Here is a 23,338-nt window from a genome sequence, read left to right on the forward strand (position 1 = left end):
TAACTCATGCATGGTACACGCAATAAACCAAAGTCAAGTTCTTATTTAGAGTTTTGTGGGCCAGGGCATCTAGCAAAAAGGGGTAGATGTCCCATCCACCATATTCAGAGCTTCATTAATATCAATGTACTCCTAATACAGCACACTGCACGTCTGGCACTATTTGGCAGATGTCCTGCATCTTCCAAACTCTAAGTAATACCCTCAGTGTCTTATTGATTTCACTGAAGTAATAGTGTCTGACTCCCTCTATTATGCCATTAAAGGTATTCTGCAAGATACATTGAATTGATTCATAGACTGTACTGAAGGAAGATGCTCTTGGTGATTCATTTCTAACTACCATTATGGCACATTATATATTGGCTCTAAATTGAGTGGTGTTCAGTGGGTAAATTACTTACTCTTTTCAGGTTACAATCCTGTTCTGCCCGATGCGAATCACATCTTTGATGCATCAAACTTGCTATGAAAATGTGGCAGTGTGATACCTACAAGCCATTCCTGAATGGACTAAGCAGTGATTTTTGCTACTGATTGTATCATCTAGAGACCAAACTAATGATCACTTAGGCAACCTTACATGTCCTCTTTTATAGATTAGAGTAAATATAAAGGTTAATACAAGGAAAATAGAGATTATGGCCTCTACGCACGAACCCCTACTAAAGTAGAAAATGCAATACTTAGTTTTCCTGGTAACATCTTGGATTGAGGCTCTTTCAATCACTAACTGGACCAAGATTGATTCAGTTAAACAAACATTTAACAGGTGGTCGGCCGCCGATTACTGTGTGGTGGCCTAATTCAATTTTCAATTCAAATATCTACACCATATCTATTTAACTCTGCAGCAGCTTGGGAGTATGAATAGGTGGCAGACCGTGCCTGCCTCCAATGCAATATTGCAGTGGATGACTACCTGCTTACTGTCTGAAGCTGTGCAGTTCCCAGCCCATACTAGGATACCATGGAATCCACATTTAGTGCAGTGCTGGCTGCCCAATCTGTCTTACCCCCAAAATGGCCCTTCTCAGTGTGGTGGATGACGAAGGGTTCACAAATGCTGAGACAATGCTTGTACAACTGGGCTTGGTGATAGCAAAGAGAGACATTGTTCATCAATGTAAACAGGCAGAGCTCCAGTCACAGAAGAGGTGGACCTTTGTTGTGTCCAGGAAAAGCCTATGTTCACTACATGGGGTTGTCCTAGGAAACATGAGAGGGTGAGGAGTAATTGGCAACAATGTTTTGAGAGGCAATAGAACTGTTTACCATGTGTATATGAAGGGTATACTAACCATTACTCGATATGCTGTACTTGATGTGCAGACAGCCTATTCCCCCCCACTGTGTGAGCGTGTACTGGATAACAGATGGCCTGACTGGGTGGTATGTGTTTTTGTTGTGTTTGATTGAAACAAAAAAAGATGACATTTAATTAACAGGTGGTTGACGCTTCTTCAGACTTTTATAAGGAGAACTAACATAATAATATTAATAGTAATTCTCACGACATCACTTTCCAGACATTTTGCCTAGGGGCCTTATTATGAGTTTGGTGGTCAGACGGACCATCAAACTCACTGTGGCGGTGTGGCAGTAGCCGCACCAGTGGTCCGAATTCCCAATTATAAGTATAGGACTGCTGCTGCCTCCAGGGACCCGCGTATCTCTGGCAGTCTTGCACCGGACTTGAGGCTTCAATATACTGCAATATGCTTGGCGGGGCCACTGCAGCCCCAACATGCATATTACGAGTTTCCTCCCCACCTCACTTTTCTTGGGAGGGAGCCTGCTGTGAAAGGTTTGACAGTGAGGAAAAAAAGGGGGCCACCACCCCCCCCCCTTTTGCCTCTGGGCTTGGGGATGCATGCAGGGAGGCACATGGTGTGCCCCCGAGTGTACATACACCCCCAGTTCCTGCAGGGCATGGATTGGACAGTCCATGCCCGGCAGGAGCCTGCTTTGGCGTTGCGATTGCGGTGCCATTTTTATATGCACCACTGTGGTACTGCCAAAGAACCACCCACCAGTTACAAAAAAGCTTAAAAATCTGGCAGGCGGTGCTCACACAGGTTTGGCATTTGGGAGCTGGGTGGTACCGCTCCGGCACGGCCAAACTCATATTAAGGCCCTAGGACAATCTCACTGAAGACGATTGGTAAATGTGTGTGCCTAAAACACTCTTTTTTTCTGTAGTTTGAACGTTATAAAGATTGTTTTGAAAACAGAAAAGATAGCCTTGCTGACTGATTTAAAAAAAATGTATGAATATGGGGAACACTGAGCTAGTTTGAATCCTAAAAGCTTGAACTGTTGTAAGGAATCTGTTTTCCTTGCTTTTCTTAGGCATTAAGGTAAGCAAAATAAATCAACCTGAGGGAATTAAAAGTCTCCAGCTAAAGATATATGAACAGTGCTGAAAATCAATGGGGTATCCTTTGGTGATATTTGAGAGCACGTAATGTCAGTCTGTTCCAAACCCTCGCATGAGTGAAGATACATTTATAACCGGAGATCACCCAGGTGTTATTGCAGAAGATTCAATGGTGTAGACTGAGTGGCAATAACCCCATGGAAGGATGGGAGATTCCTTTGCACCGCTCTTCCCATCTCCATTGACTTCAGAAGTTTTAGAATTTGACCTGCACTCATTAAAGGAAGTGAAAGTAGAGCATCAGCACTGTCAACCATATGCATAAGCTAACATATGGCATGCAACTGATCAAGGCTATTCCTTCAAAGCAAACACAAATACAGGGTAACCAGCACTCACTAATTCCTCCTACAATAACATTCTTAGAGTCATCCTGACCTATCCTCTTTAAGTTTAGTTTGAAGAAGATATACTAAATTCATCCGCAAAGCCATTCGCTAAAGCACCAAAGATTACATAACAAACAAAAAGTGGTAACCGATGCCTACCCAGTGATCTACATATAAAAGAAATGTGCACCCTGCTTGGAACCTGTATGAATGATATACAGTGCAAGCTGAACTTCATGAATATAAAAGTATGCATAGAGATTAAATGCTTACATTTGCTGAACTATTTGTGCCATCTCAACTGCTGTTTCCGCCATTGGGATTTCGATGTTGGAAAGCGACTTTCGGGGCCCCTAGCAGGGCCCCACTCCTTTTGCGGCCTCCGGTTCGGAGCTGGGGTGGGCACCTATGTTGCCCCCCTGTAAACTCCGGCACTGTGTTGCAGGCATCATGAGGGATTTACAGTACCTCTCATTTCTCTATAAGACCTTGTGGTGTGGTTGGTTTCCGGCCGCCGTACAAGCTCCCATAGGGAAATGGGAGTTGTGGTTTCGGACCAATGTCAGATGGTTCGAAACTGCAAAGATGTCGGTCGGAGGCAACTATGACCGACATCAAAATCACACACTGAGTAGCTATATCTTGTGACACTTTAAGATACTTTCACCACTGTATCCGGCATAGGACTATTTTCTCTACAACACGCAAATGTAAATGTTATCTTACTCTTTCATCAGTTCAACTATTTGTTAGTGTGTTGTTATTCCTGGTATGCTTCACCACTGTGTTTATATATATTTTGGCATCAGGAAAGAGTAATTACTTCATATTCTATTGTAAATTTAAACAGAATTATCAGCAGTAGCGAAGAACTTTCTAAGTAAGCTGAAAGGTGAGAGGAAAAATCTTGTTAAAAATGTTGATAAATGCAACATTATGAATGTGAGCATAAAACTGTTTATTATTACATATAATTCACAATATCATTAGGACAAAACAAAATGAGGGACAATATTACATAGAATCAAATACAAATGTTGAAACATCTATTACGGTGTTCATGGAGACAAATTAAATGTGCTTGAATTTTTGTAAGACCTTAAAAAAAAGCTCAATGCTGATCCAAACTATTTTGAAAGCATGCAGTGTGAGGTACAATTGTTAATTTTCAGTTAAGAAAAAAGCTTAAAATGTGCTTTTATATATTGTATGCATGTGAAAATGAAAGCAAATTTAACTGCAGAATCAGAAACATATTCTGAGCAAAGCACACAGCACAGTGCCAGCATGCATAGAAAATCCATAAGAAAAGAGCTTGCATTTACTTAAAAAGGTTGCATATTGTTTTAATTTTAAAAATATTATTCGTTTAATTTACGTAAACATACGTGTGTGTGTGTGTCACTATTTGAGCATGTCTCTACCTATCTTTATATCTGTATATAGTGTATTCAATGCGTGTTTGTGCATCCGTGTATAGATATATGCGTTCTCTTATTCAAAAGTTAAAAATGGATGCAAGTTGCATATGCATGTATTGGTGTGCAAAAACATAGGCAAATTTTAAATGGTAATTTTAATTTGACAATACTTTTACATTATAATAAACATTCAAAGCAGCTTTTGCCTAATCAAACTGAATTGCCACATACCAATAATGGTCCTGATGTACAAACATAACTTACATTTATGAATAGGTTCACACTTTTGAGTAAGTTTACTACTTTTCGGTTTTCATAAACTCCAAGTGTAAGTTACTACTAAATAAAACAAAATTGTAGTTTGTTCCAGCACTACACATGGCTACCCACTGGGATTGTAATGCCCTTCCATGGAAAATAATGGAGATAGGGATTTTAAAACCCATACAAAATATTACATTCAATTAATTGGAATTACATTCAATTATTTAAAATAGTTGAAAATATTTAAAAATAATTAATTGTTAAAAATAAATATATATATAGAAATAGTACATTTTAATCACAAATATATTAATAACCTATATTAATTTGAATAATAATGTAACAATAAGTTTAATTAAAATAAATTATTTAATTTAATGTTATACATCAATTTTAACCATTCTTAATGCACAATATTTTTGTTTTTTAGGTGGTAATTCAATTTTGTATTTTAAATTTCAGAAAAGTGATAATTTTATTTAATATATTTATAGTAACTGCAATTTTGAATACAATTAGTTTCATAGTGCTGTGACATTTTTTTAATTGTATTCTTAGCATTTATTTTTGAGTTAAATATTTCGTTTTTATTTTTCCCTATACTGTAGAGTTACAGAGATCTTCACTCTGACTGCAAATTCTCCCTATGGTAAAGAATAGAGAACATATAAACAAATGCATTCAACTCCAAAATAAATATTACAAATATTGTTTAATTAAATGTTAATTTAATTTCCTTTTCCATATTTATTTATGCAGAACAACTTCAGAAATTATACAGCACTATTCAATTAATTTTGAATTCAAGTTCTAAATAATGTACATTAATAGTTATAAAAAGTGATGTACATAAATAACTAAAATCCATTAAATAAAATGTATTGTTACATTATTATTTAACTAAAATTGGTTATTAATGTTTAATAAAAAAAGTACTGTTATATGTAGTTTTAACAATATTTTAAATCTTTGAATATGTTTCACTATTTTACATAATTTAATATAATTTGGATTATCTCCTATTGATTTTCTTTCAAAATCCCTATCTCCAGTATTTTCCATGGTGAGCGGGGGTGCTACAATTCCAGTGGTTGAGAAGTAACTTGCACTTGGAGTTTGTGAATACCAAAAAGTAGTAAACATACTCAAAAGTGTAAAGTTACTCAAGAGTTTGTTTGTGAATAAGGACCATTATTGGTATCTAGTAATTATTAAATATTGTGTGGAGCAATAATTCAAATTAAATAAACGACTTTTTAATACAATGTATTGTTACATTATTCTTTACATTCAATATAGGGTATTAAAATATTTTAAAATTCTATAACAAATCTGAACTTTATATAAATATATATATTTAACATTCATTTATATTTACTTATATTTTTTACTATAATAAAAAAAATATTTCACTTTAACATTATTTCCTACAGGGTTTCATTTTAAATACGCCATTATTTTCCATGGGTAGGGTTTGCTGACCAGTAGTTACCCATATATAGTGCTGGATTAATTACTGTGTTTTTTTAGCAGTAGCTTACACTTGTGAATACTGAAAAGTGTAAACTTACTCAAAAGTTTGTTACCATTGTGAATCAGGCCCAATGTGCTTTCAGCTCTGCTCTAAGAGTTAGGAACTATAATTGTACACAATTGTTAATCAATCCAATTTTAGGAATCTATGTAAGGGATAAAAAATATTTTTAATCGGGTGAAAAAAACTAATTCAAAAGTCTTTTATTTCCATATGCAGAAGTTGCAACATCTGCTTTTTTCTAATTCATAGTCAACAATAGTGCGAGGAGGCTTACATGTGTAGATGTATTATAAAAAACAAGAGTGTATTAGAAACAAGAATCACTATGGTTTCAGGCTAATTTATGGGTTACAGATCTGTAGGAACAAAAGGCATTCCAGAGGGAAATTGTTATACAAACAAATATGGGATACATCCAAAGGGCTAAATCTCAGAGGTACGTATCAGATATTTAATGCAAGAAAATGTTAATGTGGAACATTTATGTTCCTTGCATCTTTCTATTGGAAGGGTTTCAAAAATGAAAAATTGTATATGTTTAAAAGAAGTGACTACAAAATCACTCAAAATAGGAACAATGTTATCAACAATGCAGTGGAATTTGTCTCTGCATATAATGTAAAGTAGTAGTGCTGAAGCATAATTTGGAGTTTCTGTTAAATATAAAGTGATAAAGTAGCAAAGCCAGGGATGCATTATTGACAAAACAGTTGATCCAGGCAGGATTTATGGAGAACTTCTTCAAGAGAATATAGTTAAGGATTTGTGGTATACACAATGTTCCAATTAGAACTGTGCTGTGGTTTACAAGAACAAACAAGGTAAATGTTTATAGTTATTCCATTAGAGCAAATCAATTGTGGTCAACTGGAAGGGAACAGATTCATATATAAGAAATGTTCATCTTCTGGTAAGATTTCTTGTATATCTAGAGCATGTTTGTTATGTTATTCTGTGCACTCTTTCCCTTTCAAATATTAACCTGGGATATGTGTACATCAGATGTGTTTGCCAGAGGACACTTACATTATTGGGGTATTTACTCGGGACCCCTAAATACAATTACACCCAAACTGAAAGCCAAAAAGATATCCAGGATGGAGAAGGAAAAGAAAGAGACTTGATTAGACCGTTTTTAAGCTGTCTGGAGCTAAGCCCCAGCATGGATGCACATGCATGCAAATTGCAGGTGTCTGCTCTCTGGAGCGGAAAGAGCCCCTGTAATAAGTTTCCTCTGGAATTCTTTTTGTTTTTTACCTAGTGTACCAATTCAGGTCTAGCAAGTATACTCAGTTGTCCTTTTTTCCACAACTTTGTATATACAATATAACAGTTAAAAGTAGATGCTTACATTGGTTGTAATGACTGGTCAATGAATGTCCTCTCCTCATGTTACTACATGACAAGGAATACTTTAACACTTTGTTTTGTTAACTTGCTTGTAATTTTAAGGAGTTACTCTCTGTATGGTAGCTCACATTAAAAATGATGCAGAGTTGAGAACATAATGAGGCATAGATTTATCTGTTTTCAAACTATATTTTCAAATTGCTCAAAAAAGCACACTACAAAAATAAACTCAGTTCAAAATATAAAAGGCAAAAAATATATAATTACTCTCCTATCTAAGTTGCATTTTTAAAGTGTGATTCCAAAAACCATATAACATGAAGATAGTTGCATAGAAAGTTTGTATGGGGATTGCATTGATTTCTTTTGATTTAATAACTTTCAGCTATATTATATCATCAATATTTAATATAGCAAATCAGTTGAAATATGGTATATTTAAACAAACACAAATTAACATACACAAAATACAAATAGTTTCAAAGTAACTCCCCAATAAATTGGTGGCATAGGTGATACATTTACAAGCAATCGGTTCCACACATTAAATATCATCTTCCTTCATTCATTTAGCATTTTTAAAAACAAATATGTTGATATAAGCTATAAACCAACAAGGGCTACTTAGATTCGTTGGAAACTTTCCAAAATATTTGAAAAGCGAACTTGCTTCACAAAAGCAAGAGATCTGCAATTTGATTTTGCTCTTACTCTAGCAAATTCTAACTTCATATTTTGTCGTAATGATTTTCAAAGATAGTAAAGCGGTGATAAGATATAGCACATTCAAAATTAAATTGCATGGTATGTCTCTTAAAACATACGTGAGCTCTGTGTGCAATGCTCTATAGATGTTTGCACTGCAATAGATATTAATTAAATTTCAAATAACATAGACTGACTTAGCCCCAGGTGAAATCTTATGGTTAGAGTCAAAATGATTGGAATTACGTTCTAGAATAGTGAATTTCCAAAAACATTTCTATTTGTACCATTATTAATTGCTCAACCAATTGACTATTTTAATGGACCTATGTTGTTGTCATTTTCATGGTTTACAATTTCTTCTTTTGACTTGATTCCGAAGAAGATTTTTTTTATATATATGTTAAAGAAGACACACACCAGGAATGATCCTGGAAATTTTGGTTCTCAAAACATCATATATTAAGGAAGGAGGACAGTTAGACTTTAGGTAGTACTGCCTTGTAACCAGTTCCCCACAATAACACTTGCAGCTTCACCAACTCTTTCTTCCAAAATCAACTCTAAAGAAAGTTTCTGGTATGATTTCCCTCATTTGCCTAATAGCCATACTTTTATATCAGATCTCTTTTGTTTGGAGTTGGGGATTTTCTGCTTTTATTTTAACTGCATCCTTTCTTTCTGAATATAATTTAAAAGAAATGGAAACATGTCTGTTTAATTGAAGGTACAGAAAGCATTGCAAAGGAAGGACGAGTGGAAAAGGCCCTCCTGGGCCAATCTCACAAAGATGATTGGAACTTTGCAGTTTTTAACATGTCATTTTACTTGACAAAGTAAGATATTATGCACATTTACTTTGATTGTTTCCAAAATTTAACAATCATGCCATTCCCCAATTGTATGAATTTTCATTTTTTATGTCTAAATATATCTTTGCATGCTGAATGTTTAGTGTGCAAAGTGTTAAAGATTCACTGAAGAAAAACTTTCCTTTGCTGCTACATTTCTACTTTCTATCTCTTCTATGCCACTCAAGGTTTTTATTGTCAGTAGATATGAAGCAGAACATTAATTTACAAGAATATATCTCGAAGGCAAGTTGTTACAATCGCAGATCACCTTTGTATTTCTTACTCATATTGGCACCATTATTGTTTAAAAAACAAAAAACATTAAGGGGCCGATTCACAGAACCTTTTGTGAATACCGAAAGTCATAAAGTTAGGATTTTGTCTCAGTTTAGTAGTAGTAAAGTTAGGAGTCCTGACTTTACTACTACTAAATGCCTTCTGTGAATACCAAAAGTAGTAAGTTTAGGATTTTATCTCAGATTATTTCTGTAAATATGCCCCATAGGAATCTGTTTAGCAACATTTGGATACATTTTGTTAGTCTGAACCTAGCACTAAAATCCTAGTCTAATTTTCAACCACATTCAACTCAGTATCGAAACTTCAAATCTCAAAATCGAAAAATGTTGCAACGAAGACAACCTTTCACATTTGTATGTGTTATTATAGCAAAGGTTCAAGATACACATGCTCAAAATGGTACAACCCCCATTGCTAAAGTTGACCTTTTTTCACGACAAATATAGGTAAGTTGTCTCATTTTGTAACATACTAAGTATATGAGAATATTGTTGGCCAATTTCTTGATATGACCCTTTTTCATAGAATGTTACATTTGCACTTGTGGCCCATTTGGACGCAGTCCAGGGATAATGCCAGCCTAGTCTACTCTGCAAAAACAAATAATGTACAGCTCAATGAAATGTTAACAACAGATCCTACAATTAACCCAAATGGAAGTCTTAACTCTAAATTCTACATAAGAAGCTGAGTACTTCTCTAAACTTGCCTCAGTAAATTGAATGAAGACAGAATTTTAATAATAATCACATTAACATTGATCTACACAGAATACAGCAATGCCCTCTTTCCTTGTGGAAGAGGTGAAGTCATTTTCTCAAATGTCAAGTAATTCCAAAAAATAAATAAAATGCAAACATTAAGAAATCTACCTGATCAATGCATCTGCACATTGACACAGGAAAATAGAAAGTGTGCTAAGTGCAGCTTCAGCTGTGTACAATTCAGAATAAATCCTTTACCTTCTAAATATCTGATAAAATAAAATGCTGCATTTGTAAATTATTTGTACTAATAAAGATCAGGACATACAACAGAAAAGGTGTGCTAACACAGTATGTATTAAACAACATTTATCGACTTACTGTGAGATACAGGTAAAAAATATATTTAACAAGTGAATTGTGTCGTACTTGGTGGAACCTTGTACAGAGTTTGATAGGATAGGACTATTGCCTAATAAAGTCATCCTAGGTCAGTGTTTGCCACAATTTATTTGACTTGAGGCACTCTTTAATTCACCAAAATCTATTTACATCTATCAGGTTCTAATTGCTAATAAAATGTTTGTACCTGTGTAGTCAATGCAATGTGTGAAACAAACAAGGACACCACAACCGCTTCATTTATACTCCCATTACTCACTGGAGTTACACCTGCTCTGCATTTTCCCAAACCCTTGATTGGTCATGCAAAATCATAAACTGTTTACACTTGAATTAGAGTACCACCAGCACTGGACTATCATAACAAGTTGACAGGTAGATGCCCAGGATACTACTGGATACAATAAAAGGGGTATGCTCTTCGCATTCTGTCGCTCTTTCTGCCTATTAAAAACCATGCCTTTTGATTCTAATTCTCTTGACTTTCTTGCAACCAGACACAAAAGGAATAAAATGTAAATTACTGTGAAAGTGGATGGGAGACAATGTGGCTCAAATTTAAATCGTATTCTGATAGGTAAGAAAAATGAATAATCATTTTGTGATGAAAATTTCAATTGCTCTTTAATTATTTGTCTTTTTCAAAATATACATTTCTTTTAGCTTGCTTAGTTAGCTTAATGAATCCATAATCAGGAAGTCACCCATGCTCTGTGGACATTGTTTTTGGTGTTAATGCTCACAAACCATACCTATCTTTCTCAGACATACAACCAGCTGCAATATTTTGATTCAAATATTGAAAGGCAACTTTTTGTGCTTATAGGAAAAGAGAATGTGAGTCAAGGTCCATAATGTTGCCAGTGTCTGATGAGGTCAGCCTCAGGCAAGCAGCAGTGAAAGATGACAGGCTATCAGACTCTGTTTCGTTTTTACTTCTCATCATGCTGCGACAACCTTTCTTCAAGTCTTCCTCTGAGATGTCTCAGAATAGCTCCTTTCACTATATTATCAGTCCTCCTAATTAAAGGGAAAAACCAACATAGAAGTTATTGCATTTCAAATATGTTACATGTGGGCTATATGTGAGGGAATGGAGTGAGAAAATACCTGAAAGAATGCACAGACCATCCATCACACATACACACATGGAGGTTTAAACTGTTACATTACTCTATACATAGTAGATGTAAATTCTTGCTGGAGGAGGTTTTTCCCAAGACAGAACATACAAATGTAAGCAGTTACCCAGGTAGATGGAGGCAGAGTCTTTCAAGAGGAACTTATGCCCAAATACAAAGCAGCATTATTCAAAATAATCTAACAATAGATAGATAATTTAAGAGTTCTTTTTACTCTTTATACAAGTCCTTATATGAGTTGTAAAATGTTTATGACTCATAAAAGGGCTTTAGGGACCCTCTCCAAATCGCAGATAGTAGATGGAGTGAAATGTGCTACACCTAGCATCTAAGATTCAGAAAAAGGATGTATAAATGATTTTGAATGGCACTTTAATTCACAAACCATTAATCAGAGACCAACCCCTGATAGTGTCTGACTCACCAAGTGATAGCTGCACCCATTAAACATCTACTTCGGAATCATGTATGGAGCCTCGAGAGGAGCTCTCAGTGGTCCAGAGGGCAACTGCCTACTCCCTACTGAAGAACTTCTAAAATGTGATAGTTTGTTTTTAGAAACAGGCCTGGTTTCCTTAGTAGACATAGTCTGCTTTAACACAAACATGTTTCCATTTGGGAATGAAAATGCAAGGGCAGAGGGTAGCTGTCCCTGTGGCGCCTCATCTATGTATTCACAGCCAATGAAGGGTACCCGGCAGTGTTTCTGCTGTCCAGTTAGTATTCCTCAGACAGGTTATTTTAAAAACCCCTGTGAATGAGCAATCTGCAACAATTCCTATTAGTAAATAGGTTGCAGTGCAGATTCACAAACCAGTTAGGGTCTGATTAAGAGTTTGGCAGTGCGGCCCAGGGTCCGTCCTGCCGCCACACAGTCAAACTCGTGGTCTGGGCACCTGCCAGGTTATGAGAGTTTCTAATGTCTGCCAGCTTTTTTTTTTTTTTTTTTTACGTTCGCACGGTGGTGACTCCGCAAATGGATGTAATGAGAAAGCCAAAAACTGGCCCTGCACAGCATGGACTGTAAAGACCATGCCATGCAGAACATGGTGTCTATGCACACAGGGGGACACATATTGTTGCCACCCTTTGTACATCCACATGGCTTGAGGCACCAGGGGCCCCTTAGGACCACCTTTGTTTTCTCTCCACCATGGTTTTCAAGGAGGAGAAACCACAGTGAAAACCATGGAAGAGAGTAAACTTGTAATATACTTGGCAGGACTGCTGCAGTCCCACCAAGGATATTGCTGCCTTTGCACCGCTGCACCACCGCCAGGGAACAGCAGTTCCCTGGCTGCAGCGGCAGGGCAATGGCAGTCCGACTGCTCTAATTGCAATAGAACGGTGGGGAGATTGCCACCGCTGCACCCCTGCAAGTCTGGCAGTCCGTGGACAAATACAGGTAAGGCCTGTGGACCATCAGACTAAACCCTTAGTGTGAACATTGAGCATCTCTAGTTTGTGAATGGCAAAACATAACATCATTTATTTGCATGATTAATTAAAACCGTTGCAATAGTTTGCTTTCAAAGAATATGAATGAATAAGAAAATAATCAGTTATCTGATTTTCAACAGCTTTAATTGGTTAAAATTTTCAAAATGACTTCACTAGGATATTATAGTTCTGAGTCCCTGGCTAGGGAGAAATAAAGTTCACGTTCTGTGTGCAAAGATCGCAGGTACAGTTAAAACCCAAAGATTGTGGTAGCTTTTTAGTTTATAACTTGGTTGGGTCATCTGTTGCAATATTGTTAGGGACCTCGTCCGCCCAAGATCACTTTTGAGCCCATTCAATTAGAAGAATCTGGAGTGGATGTGATTCAAGTGTGAGTGCTGCACTGACAGGCTTCCAGGAGCCATCCAGTTCAGCTAAAAACCATAAGTTGCAGTCCCATTTAGTTTGTTGTGCGATTGGCCTATCTGCTGCATTTTTGATGATGGCTGCCTAGTTTCTGAATGGGAATAGTACACCCGGCCGTATGCCCCCTGTCTAAAATGTATTCAAATGTACCAGCTTGTATTAAATCACTAAAGTAAAATCTAAGTAATTTTCATAGCACAATAAGCACTGTTATTCATTTTCCAGGTGCAGTACTATGTTTGCACATTATTTTGTAAACAATGAGCAAGTCTGGTACCATTCCCCTGATGAAGGCCTGAATATAATTAAGAATGTTCTGAAACACTGTTAACTTCTACAAATTTTTAATGGCATCAGATAGCAAACAGTAACACCCACACAGAGTTAGATTACAACGCAATCTCTATAAAGACTGTACGTTTAGGCACAGATTCTGTGTTGTACATCTATATCCACCTGTTATTTTAGCTCTCAGTTATCTTGTGATTATGTACTTCCATATATTATTAAAAATGATCAATTATCCTAAATTTTATAATATCTATTACCATTTTATAATAGACAATTAGATTAGAGAAATTCACTGTATGATTATGGTTTATGAAGTATGCATTGTGATATGTATTCAATTATTTTCCATGCTTTTTTAATGTAAGATTTGATATGCAAAAAGTTTATAAACACCTCATTAAGAGTTATCTTAATGGTTTGAAATAATTAAAAAAACTACTGTGATGATTATTTTAAGTCTACTGTTCATAACATTGGTTAAAATGTATTTGATTAATCCACAGTCTCTATACAGCTGAATTGTTAAGTAGACAATATCAATACAAATTGACATTACTGCTAAATTAAGATGCTATGGCTTCTGGGTCCTTTTGATTGTTAGTCTTATGAAAAATGTGTTCTTCCAAACAATATCACATGCATATTCCAACAACTTGACAATGTAATTTATCATAAATTCGTACTGTTTTATTGAGAGTGCCAAAAAATGATTTTTTAAAGTAATGTATTTCAAGTCAATAATATCACTGAATAGAATGTTTCAAACTAGATTAATATGTATTCATTTAAATGTGCAATCAGTGATTTATTAGTTATTATTCTGAAATTCCATGGGTCATTAGTACTTAAAGAAAAATAAAATGTCCTTTGGTGTTCTTACCTTAGGTAAAGAGTACATCATGTTAAAAAATGTACAAACAAGATGGATAGACCAATATTCAATAAAATGACCATGCAGATGATGATTGTATTGGGTCCCTAAGGAAAGAAATGTAAAGATTATGAGCAAAATTTAAAAGCAACACAACGTATTATATTCAATAACAAATTACCAACAATTGTGCCTGATAAGGTGGACTACATGGACTCAAAACTCTGCGGTACAGAAACTACATTGATAAGATGGGGTAGATTGATAAGATGAGGTACATGGTTTTGCAACTAGTATGTACAGAAGCCACAAGAAAGGAATAGCAACAGGGCAAACCAGTCACTTCTAGAAAGAAAAATCATAACTACACATCCACTACTGAAGCTGCACGCTCAATGAATTTATAATCCCCCCTACAAAGTTATTAATTTCTGTTAAATATGTCTAGAGCTAGCCATCTGCTGTAACAAAGGCGGATTTTTCTAATGGAGTATGACATGGATTTGAAGGGCACCATGTTTATTAGATGCTGTCAACACTCTGCTTTTTTGGTATTCCATAAATTCCTCACCAGGATACATATTTGCGTAATAAAAAGTAATGTTCGAATGCATGTTTCATACAGATATATTCCAAATTGCTTTAGACTCAAAGTGGCAGATGTCAGAAATGTAGCTCTACCTGCAGTTGATTAAGAAATCATTATGTTTACTCTAAATTGTATAGGACCAACAAAGAAGATGTAATGATGGTGTTTTTCCATGTTCAGCACTGGCAATAAAGGACCATTTCTTTATTTCATTAGTGAAAACCAAAGCAATCTGAAATTGAAAGTACACTATGACTTTAGCACTCTGTGGCCCAATTCACAAAAGATAGAACGGAAGGGAGAAGATGTACACAATGCTAAGCATTGAGTCTATGCAATATGTATCGTTTTCAAGACCCACATAGAGGCAAACTGTTGTGCAAGCATGTATAACGTTGCACAACTTTGGAATTGGGACTTTCTTCTAGATTCTGAAAGTTCCGAAATTTATACATCTGCAGTTGACTTAGTAAATGCACTCCCTGAAAAGATTTAAAATGTTGGCCCACAACCACAGTTTAGGCAAAGATAGGGGTCGCTATCATAATACTTTAGTACTTATTACCTAGTACCATCTAAATTCAGATGTTTTAACATGTATATTTTCCACATCTCTAACAGTATCCTAAATGTATTAGCTGTGTATTGCATGCTACACACGTCCGTTGAAAATATGAGTAAAATACTGCAAATCATCACGCTGGTGGCCACTTCAAAGTGTACAGTTTTAGGTAACTTTACTTTTTTATGTAGCTGTTAAGTATGATTTGAAAAGCTAGTGCTTTATTTCAGATGTGTGACTTCCAGTGAGCCAAGTATACTTTAGATCAGGTAAGTGCCACAATTGGGATTTATGAAATTTCATTGATCAAACCGTTGGAGTGGAGAGATCACTCACTGATCCCATGTCAATTGAAAATGAGTACTCATGCTAACAACCATCCAAAATCAGCCTGCCCTCACTTATTACATTAGGATAAATTACATTTCCTTAGGTTTAAGCAGCACTAGATACAAATGTAGCCCATATAAGCACATCAATCATAGTGCTTTTGACTCCTTAAATAACATCTTTAAAACTATTTTTGACAGGTATATGCTCATTTATCCAGGAAATAGTTATCACACATACCCACAATCCCATATTTAATGGACAACCGAATAAACACAAAAGGAAAACTTGCCACTTCAAAAGAAGGTAGAGGAGAGCGTACAATACAGATGATTTGAAATTATACATTAATTTGCAGAAAATTCATAAAATGCTTCTGCTCCAAATGAAAGCTCAATTCTTGAAGTAGAGAATGATTCAAAAACAATATTAAAGCCCTTTGTCAACCTATATTACCTCAAATACATTGGAAAATGTTTCACAATTTGCAGAATAAAATGCTTTCTTCACCTCTAAAATCTAGGGAATCTACACTGACCTTATCAATTCTGAAACAACCTCTGAGCTGTCAGCAGAACAGATTCCTCTGATGGATCGGAAATACAACTGGGTCAAATTTAATTTACCAAATTATGAATTAGTGGAGAATTGTAATCAAGAAACAAAGTCAGGCTATCCTATAAACCCATGGCCTGCTCACATCCAGAAGATACATAGTACCTTATTCTTGTCCTACATTAAAAAAAATTAGAACTGCCTTTTTGGAGGGTACCTTAGATCAAAATAATGAAAAAAACTTTCCATTTGTTAAAGAACACGAACTATAACTCTACTACCAATTCTAGGAAAAATCTCAGAGAAGCTAGTTGCCAACTTATTTGCCTTATTCCTAGAAAAAAAAGATATTCCAGATTGTTAGGAACTGGGGCCCTGATTATCAAGGACTTGCATCCCTGTTGCGTCATGCAAGGCAACGCAAGCCCTTAAGTTAAATTTACTGTGCCATGCAGAGCCACCGTATGTGGCTCTGCGTGGAATTGTAAATTTGGAGTAACGCAAGGTAGTGCAAATCACTGCCTTATGTTACTCTGAATTGGGAAGGCGTTCATTGGGTGGAGAATGGGTGTTCTCATGTATCCACCCATGGTTTCTGGCACATCCCCAAATTTACTAAGAATAGTAAATCTGGGAATGCATCAAAATGCTACGCTTTCCCAGGTGAGGCATAATGAATAGAAATATGTTATTTCTTCTTATTATTACCTCTTTCTACATGTGCTGCATTCTGCAGTACACGTAGAAAGGGGAGAATGACTTTGATGGTTGTCATTTGTGCAGGAAGATGCCTCTCCCTGCACAAAAAGTCCTGTGTGCAATGCACCATGGCGCAAGGGTGCCTGCATTGGTGCTTGGTAGCTACAAGTGCACCAGAGAGAGAGCAGGAATGTGCCATATGTTAGCAATTATGGCACATTCCTGCTCTCTCTATTTGACACAGCGCAGCTAGCTTCACAGGTTCGCAATCAGAAAATATATTGTTTATGCTTCTGTTTAATCCACAAAATCATCTACTGGAGTAACTATTATTGTCTCTGTCATCTTTTTCCTAAACATCTAACTTTCCGTTCGCTAAATCAGAAACATAGCTTATGGCGGATACTCCCACAATTATTACATTTTGTCAAGGAAGTAGTTACCTTAAGTTTCTTGGTGCTAAGCTCTGGAACAAACTTTCTCTGCATTTGAAAATTGTATCCTATCTGTGCTTTGGGAAGGCCTGGCAGTTTAGTCTGGACTGTTCTACTCATCTGGGGGCAGGACTGGATTGCATATGGCTGGTTCCAAACTGAGGTGTTATTATTTGCAAAATAATGATGCAATGGAATGCGACCCGAGTAATTACCAGTAGCTGAGATTAATTTAAACATTCATCCATCTATCTTTTGTATACTTCAGTAAGACACACTAACTGGGATAGGTCTACCAAGACATGGGTCCTATGCAAACTGTACCACTGGAATCAAGTTATACACTTATGATGAGCCCTAATAAGGGCAAAACCGGTCTTGGGTTGTTTGTGTTCCAGTTCAAGGAGGACCTGGCCTGGAAGTTAGGCTGGACTGGTCCTATTAACGTGGGGTAGATTCTGATTTGCATATGGTTGGGCCAAAACTAAGGTGGCATGGTGTGGAAAATAACAGTGGACATGGATGCAGCCCGAGTAATTACAAGTAGTTGAGATTAAATTCAAGCATTAGATCTCCCAATATTTTGCATACTTCAGGCTGATTTAGACTTTGGCAGATGGGATAGTTCATCACAATACCCTAAGACACTTAAAATTAGGTGAACAGGATATTCCTCACATTTGTGATGAAGTACACATGCACCAAACTCTAAATCATGCCATTAGTCTTTCAAACTGTAAACTGACTGAAAAAAGTTTCTGGACTGGAACATGGTGGTTGGCCAATTTATTTCAAGTGAAAATACTTTATGCTTGGGTTCTGGATACATGCAGTACAGGGTTTCAATATGGTCCTAGGGATCATGTGTATTCATTTGCCTTCTTTGGACAGTGTTAAACATGCTCTGGAATTCAGTTTGATACATTTCATCAGTTGTCACTTCATTTAAATTAATCTCAGTTGGATGGATTATTCCTGTGTACCCTTTTCCATTACAGTCAATGTTTCTAACCTAACCAATATTGAAGAGTTCATAGTGTGGTGGTGTTTTTTTTCACAGAAAGTGCTCCCACCAACTTTGGTCAAAATGAAAGGCCTGCCATAGTGAAACCTTCTAAGTTAGTAGTGCAGCACTGGTGAACATTTTCCCTCACTTCTAAATAAGCTGGAAGAACACAATGAGTCATTATAGCTGGCCTCTTAAGAAGACCCTAAGATATGTTAAGCAAATGAGGTTTAATTGAAAAACAAATTAAAATGAATTTAAGAAGAGTGACCACACTTGGAAGTACTAGTGAAATCTGTTTAATAAGCAAAGAGAACCTTTCACATATTTAGTCAAGGTACCACTGTTGGATCTAGCCCTCTCTGCAGGGTCACCTCATACTTTTTGCCCTCGCCCTCTTGCTTACTGAATTTATTTTGTTGGCTTTAGGAACCTTTACACTTTACCACTGCTAACTAGTGCTAAAATGCTTGTGGCCTGTCCCTAAAATGTGGTAAAGATGGCCTACACCTGATTGGCACATTTCTTTTACTTGCAAGTCCCTAGCATATGGTACTACAAGTACCCAGGCCCTGTAAATAAAATGCTACTGGTGGGCCTGCAGCACTGGTTGTGCCCCCAACTGCAGTAACACTTTGAAACATGTCTCCGGTCTGCCATGAAAGCCTGTAGTGCAGCTTTAAACTTTTCGACCTGGAAATATAAACTGTTTGCAAGACATAACCCTACCTTTTTAATACATGCAAGTCATTCCTAAGATAGATCCTAAAAGCCCGTAGGGGAGGGTGCATTGTATTGTCCTGGTAGTGAAAAAGTCATAAATTCGTTTTTTACTATGGTAAGGCCTGTCGCTCCTATTGGATACCATTGGGTTACCTCAACACAATTAATAAGTGTTAACTTTGGATTGGGAGCAGGTGGAAATATACTGTTTAGACTCAAGTAGATAGTCATTTAAAACCCTCTTTAATGGTACAGATTTTAGATCTTAGGGTCTGATTATGATGGTGGGGAGACCGCCGCTGACAGGCTGTTGGTGGTGGTGGTCTCCCCGCCATCAGGGACATGTTTCCCGCCTGCCATATTACAAAGGCGGGCGGGGTGATGGCGGTCAGATAGTCCCACCGAAACGCATCCGATGGGCTCCTTGAGCCCGCGGGTGTGGTGGAGGAGCTTGTAGTTCCTACCATGTTGGCGGTGCCTGCCAGGCACCACTGTAGGGATTACAATGTCCCTTTCCACTGGCCTTTTCATAGTGGTTAACCCGCCATGAAAAGGCTGGTGGAAAGGTAATTTGGGGGCCCGTAGCCGGCCCCTTTACCTCCTGGCTCTTGACTTTGGATGTTAGGAGGCACCTATGGTGCCCTCCAACAAATCCCTGCATCATGTGGCAGGCACTGCATGGTGCCTGCCACATAGTGCAGGGATATGTGTGGGGTGTTTGTTTTGTACTGTGGCGGGTGCTGCAGAGCCCAGCACCCGCCACAATACAAAACATGGGCAGTGCGGCCGCCATAGTGGCAGTTGGATCCTAATTTGCCCCATGGGACCGCTGCCTTGTAGGCAAGCTGTCCCAAAAACGAAACGATGGCAGACCGACTGAGGTCCGTCCACCATCCTAATCAGGCCCTTAGTTTTGAAAATGCCACTTTTAGAAAGCTGGTATTTTCCTGCTCTAAACTTCCTGAAGCTTTATAGGAGTTTCCAGTGCCTGGGCCTTTTAATTGATCCCCCATCAGGAATGTGTTTTAGGCCCAGACAGTCAACAATGTGACCTGACTGTCGCTTGGAGAGGGCCATCCTACTAAGATGGTTAATGGAGGAGCTGTTCCTTTCCCCACGTACATTTCAAAGGGCTTGTCTCTAACACACACAAAGAATCATGAACACTAGTCTTTTGGCACTCTATAGTTCTTAGAGCCTTGGCAGGAAAGAGAAGAGCTTTCCAGAACCAGATGTGGGGGTAGCCTAGAAAATTTCCACACTTAAAACGATTGCACTAGGTATAAATATTGGACTTCCTGAGCCACTCTTCAGTACACTGCTCGATCTGCTGACATTACAGAGGAAGAACTGCCTTGTTCCTCAGAGGACTGATATGCTAATACCAGAGGACTACCCTGATGCCTACCACTTGCTGAATAGCACTGGCACTGTTGCTAATATCATTTAAATAACTGAAGACACATATATAAGGAGAAACTCAACCAGCTGAAATCAGCAAAACAGTTGACTAAGGACAAAAATATTGCTGATCTATCTGTTTATGCAAAGATGACAGTGGACCGGTTTTACCAATGGATTCGCAGAACACAAACAAGATTTTGCTGATAATAAGAAAGAGATGGATTAAACAAACTTTTATGACATGAGAAGTGAAGAATTCCTGTTTTAAACTGGTTCAGGAATACATGTGTAGGGGGGCAATGATAATTTGTAATTCCTATGCTTTTTCACAACAGCAAACACTGAAGAAATATAGTGATAAAACAAAATAATATCTGTGGGATGGTAGTAAGTAGGAAAATGCTCAACATGGATGGGTCTGAATTTCCCAACCCACCATTATTGCTCATTCCTGCTCTAGTTTAAATTCCTAAACCGAAGACCTTCTTCCTACATTGTTTTACGTCAACATGATGCACATAGCATTACAATCGCTCACCAAACTGTGTTCTTATAAACAAAATGCATCGAAATAAGTTGACAAGATGTTTTAAATTATACATTTGGCTGTAGCCCTTTCTAAACTTCCCTAGTATTTTAATGCCTTGCTGCTATTGTTAGGTCATACCATGACAACTGTCATCAAAAAAGGAAAATAGGCCATTAAAAATGTGCTTTTCTCAAGAAACAAAAATCAAGTATATATGGAATTTCACCTCATCAATGTCTTCAGCCACCTTTGCTTTGCTTTCTGAAAGCTTCCCTTTCTTAGCAGCAGCTTTATGCTCATACTTCTGTAAGACCTTCGATTCAGGTTTAGGAGCAGCTTTTGGTTCAGGTTTCTTTAAAGGCTTTGGTTCTGGCTTTTGTATAGCTTTTGCTTCAGGCTTTGGTAAAGCCCTAGTTTCAGGCTTCTGTACAACCTTAGGGTCAGGCTTTTGTATGGTCTTTGACTCAGCCCTCTGTAAAGCCTTGGTCTCTATTTTGTGTTCAACCTTGGCTTCAGGCAACACTTCAGCTTTAGATTCAGCTTTAGGTTCAGCCTTATGCTGTGGTTTGGGTTGAGGTTTGACTTCTATGAGAGGCTCATGTTTGGATTCTGTTTTTGGCACATGCTTGTATTCTTCTTTGGGTTCGGTTTTCTTCTTGGGTACTACCACGTTCCTGGGTTCTTGATCTTGCAGAGGTGTTGCTGGTATTTTTTTTCCTTGGGATTCCGACTCCTCTTCATTGACTGCAATATCGGCTACCGGTTCTGGTGTTGCTTCTTTAGAAGAGGATTTTGAGCTAGGGAATGGTTGTTCATTGCAGTGTAAAGGAGGAGTAACTGGTGGAGAGGTGCGCACAGCATAACTGTGGTAGCCTTTGTGATACTCCGCATCAAACTTGTCAAGTTTTTGAAATGCTTTTGTCTGCATATCATATTGGTTATAGGAAGGCGATCTATTGCTACCTGCAGATGGTGTTGCAGATCTACTTCCTGCACGACTTCCAGCCTGGCTTCCACTCCTGTTCTGCTCTCCATTCCAATTACCTGGATTGAGTGATGTATGTTTCTGTGAATTTTGCCTTGATTTTCTTGATGAAGGAGGAGTTACTGAAGGACTTGGAGTTTGAGTAGGAGTCGTTTCACGGGGCGAGGAATTCTTTTCATGAAATTGTGGGCTTTCTCTGGGTGTTGACTGTGGCTTTTCCTTCTTTGGAGGTTCTTGTTCTGTACTTTCAGCACTTTCTGCATTCTCCATGATTTCTTGAAGAAGCTTCCTTTTCTGGTATTCTGGCCCTAATGGAAAAAAACATGAGTACAACCTTGAAAGCAGGTCAGAGCTAAGTTACATTTTTATAAAGGCAAAAAATTGTATCGTTCACATCTTATGTGGCATATATAGGGTAACCAGATAAATGATTATCAAGACGTTACATAAATGTAGTAAACTTTAATCGAGTATAATTCAACCAAGCACCTAATGTAAGAAAAATGAATTTCTACATCATATTGATTCAGTATAGAAGATTTAGCAAATTGTGATGTTAGTTAGCAATTTCTAGCATATATATTAACACTACATTTTAGAAAAACAGGAATTGTATGATTGTATTGGATCTAGGAGAGAGCTGGGAATCCTCAATATCAAATGAGTTCAGATCCAATGTGCAATTAATTTGGAGTGCTCATTGTCTGTTGGTTAATATTGGTCCATATATTTTCAGTTTCATAAACAAAGGCCAAGTTTTTATTAAAAATTGGTGCAGAGACAAGACAGATTTAAGTATGGTTGTTCCTGTCTGAAATGGCACACATAAGCTAGAAAAGTTTAATTTGCCAGAAGTAATCACCCATAATTCACATTGATTCAAGATTAATTTCACTATCTTATGTCTGTTGTAAATCTGACTCTTTGTGGTAATTTTAGAAATCGTTTATGATATATTTTTGAATTTGGAAAGGATACATCAAAAGGCCTCCGATATGAAAGGGGCAACATATTTGTTTTGGTTTTAAAATTGTCTTTTTCTTAAA

At 37.1% G+C, this 23,338-nt stretch overlaps 1 protein-coding gene across 1 annotated transcript in view; it reads right to left on the reverse strand.

Annotated features, from left to right (window-relative positions):
• Window positions 1-7,492: 7,492 nt before the first annotated feature.
• The window catches only part of JPH2 (junctophilin 2), a 372,752-nt gene continuing 356,906 nt past the window's right edge, over window positions 7,493-23,338 (reverse strand). The window contains exons 4-6 of the mRNA XM_085619312.1: window positions 21,534-22,600; window positions 14,486-14,583; window positions 7,493-11,326 (exon numbers count right to left, since the gene is read on the reverse strand). Of these exons, the coding sequence (XP_085475438.1) occupies window positions 14,503-14,583; window positions 21,534-22,600 (1,148 nt within the window). The 3' untranslated portion in view covers window positions 7,493-11,326; window positions 14,486-14,502. The remainder of the gene's footprint in view (window positions 11,327-14,485; window positions 14,584-21,533; window positions 22,601-23,338) is intronic.

This window comes from Triturus cristatus, chromosome 7 (assembly GCF_964204655.1).
Source record: "Triturus cristatus chromosome 7, aTriCri1.1, whole genome shotgun sequence".
NCBI classification, from domain to species: Eukaryota; Metazoa; Chordata; class Amphibia; order Caudata; family Salamandridae; genus Triturus; species Triturus cristatus.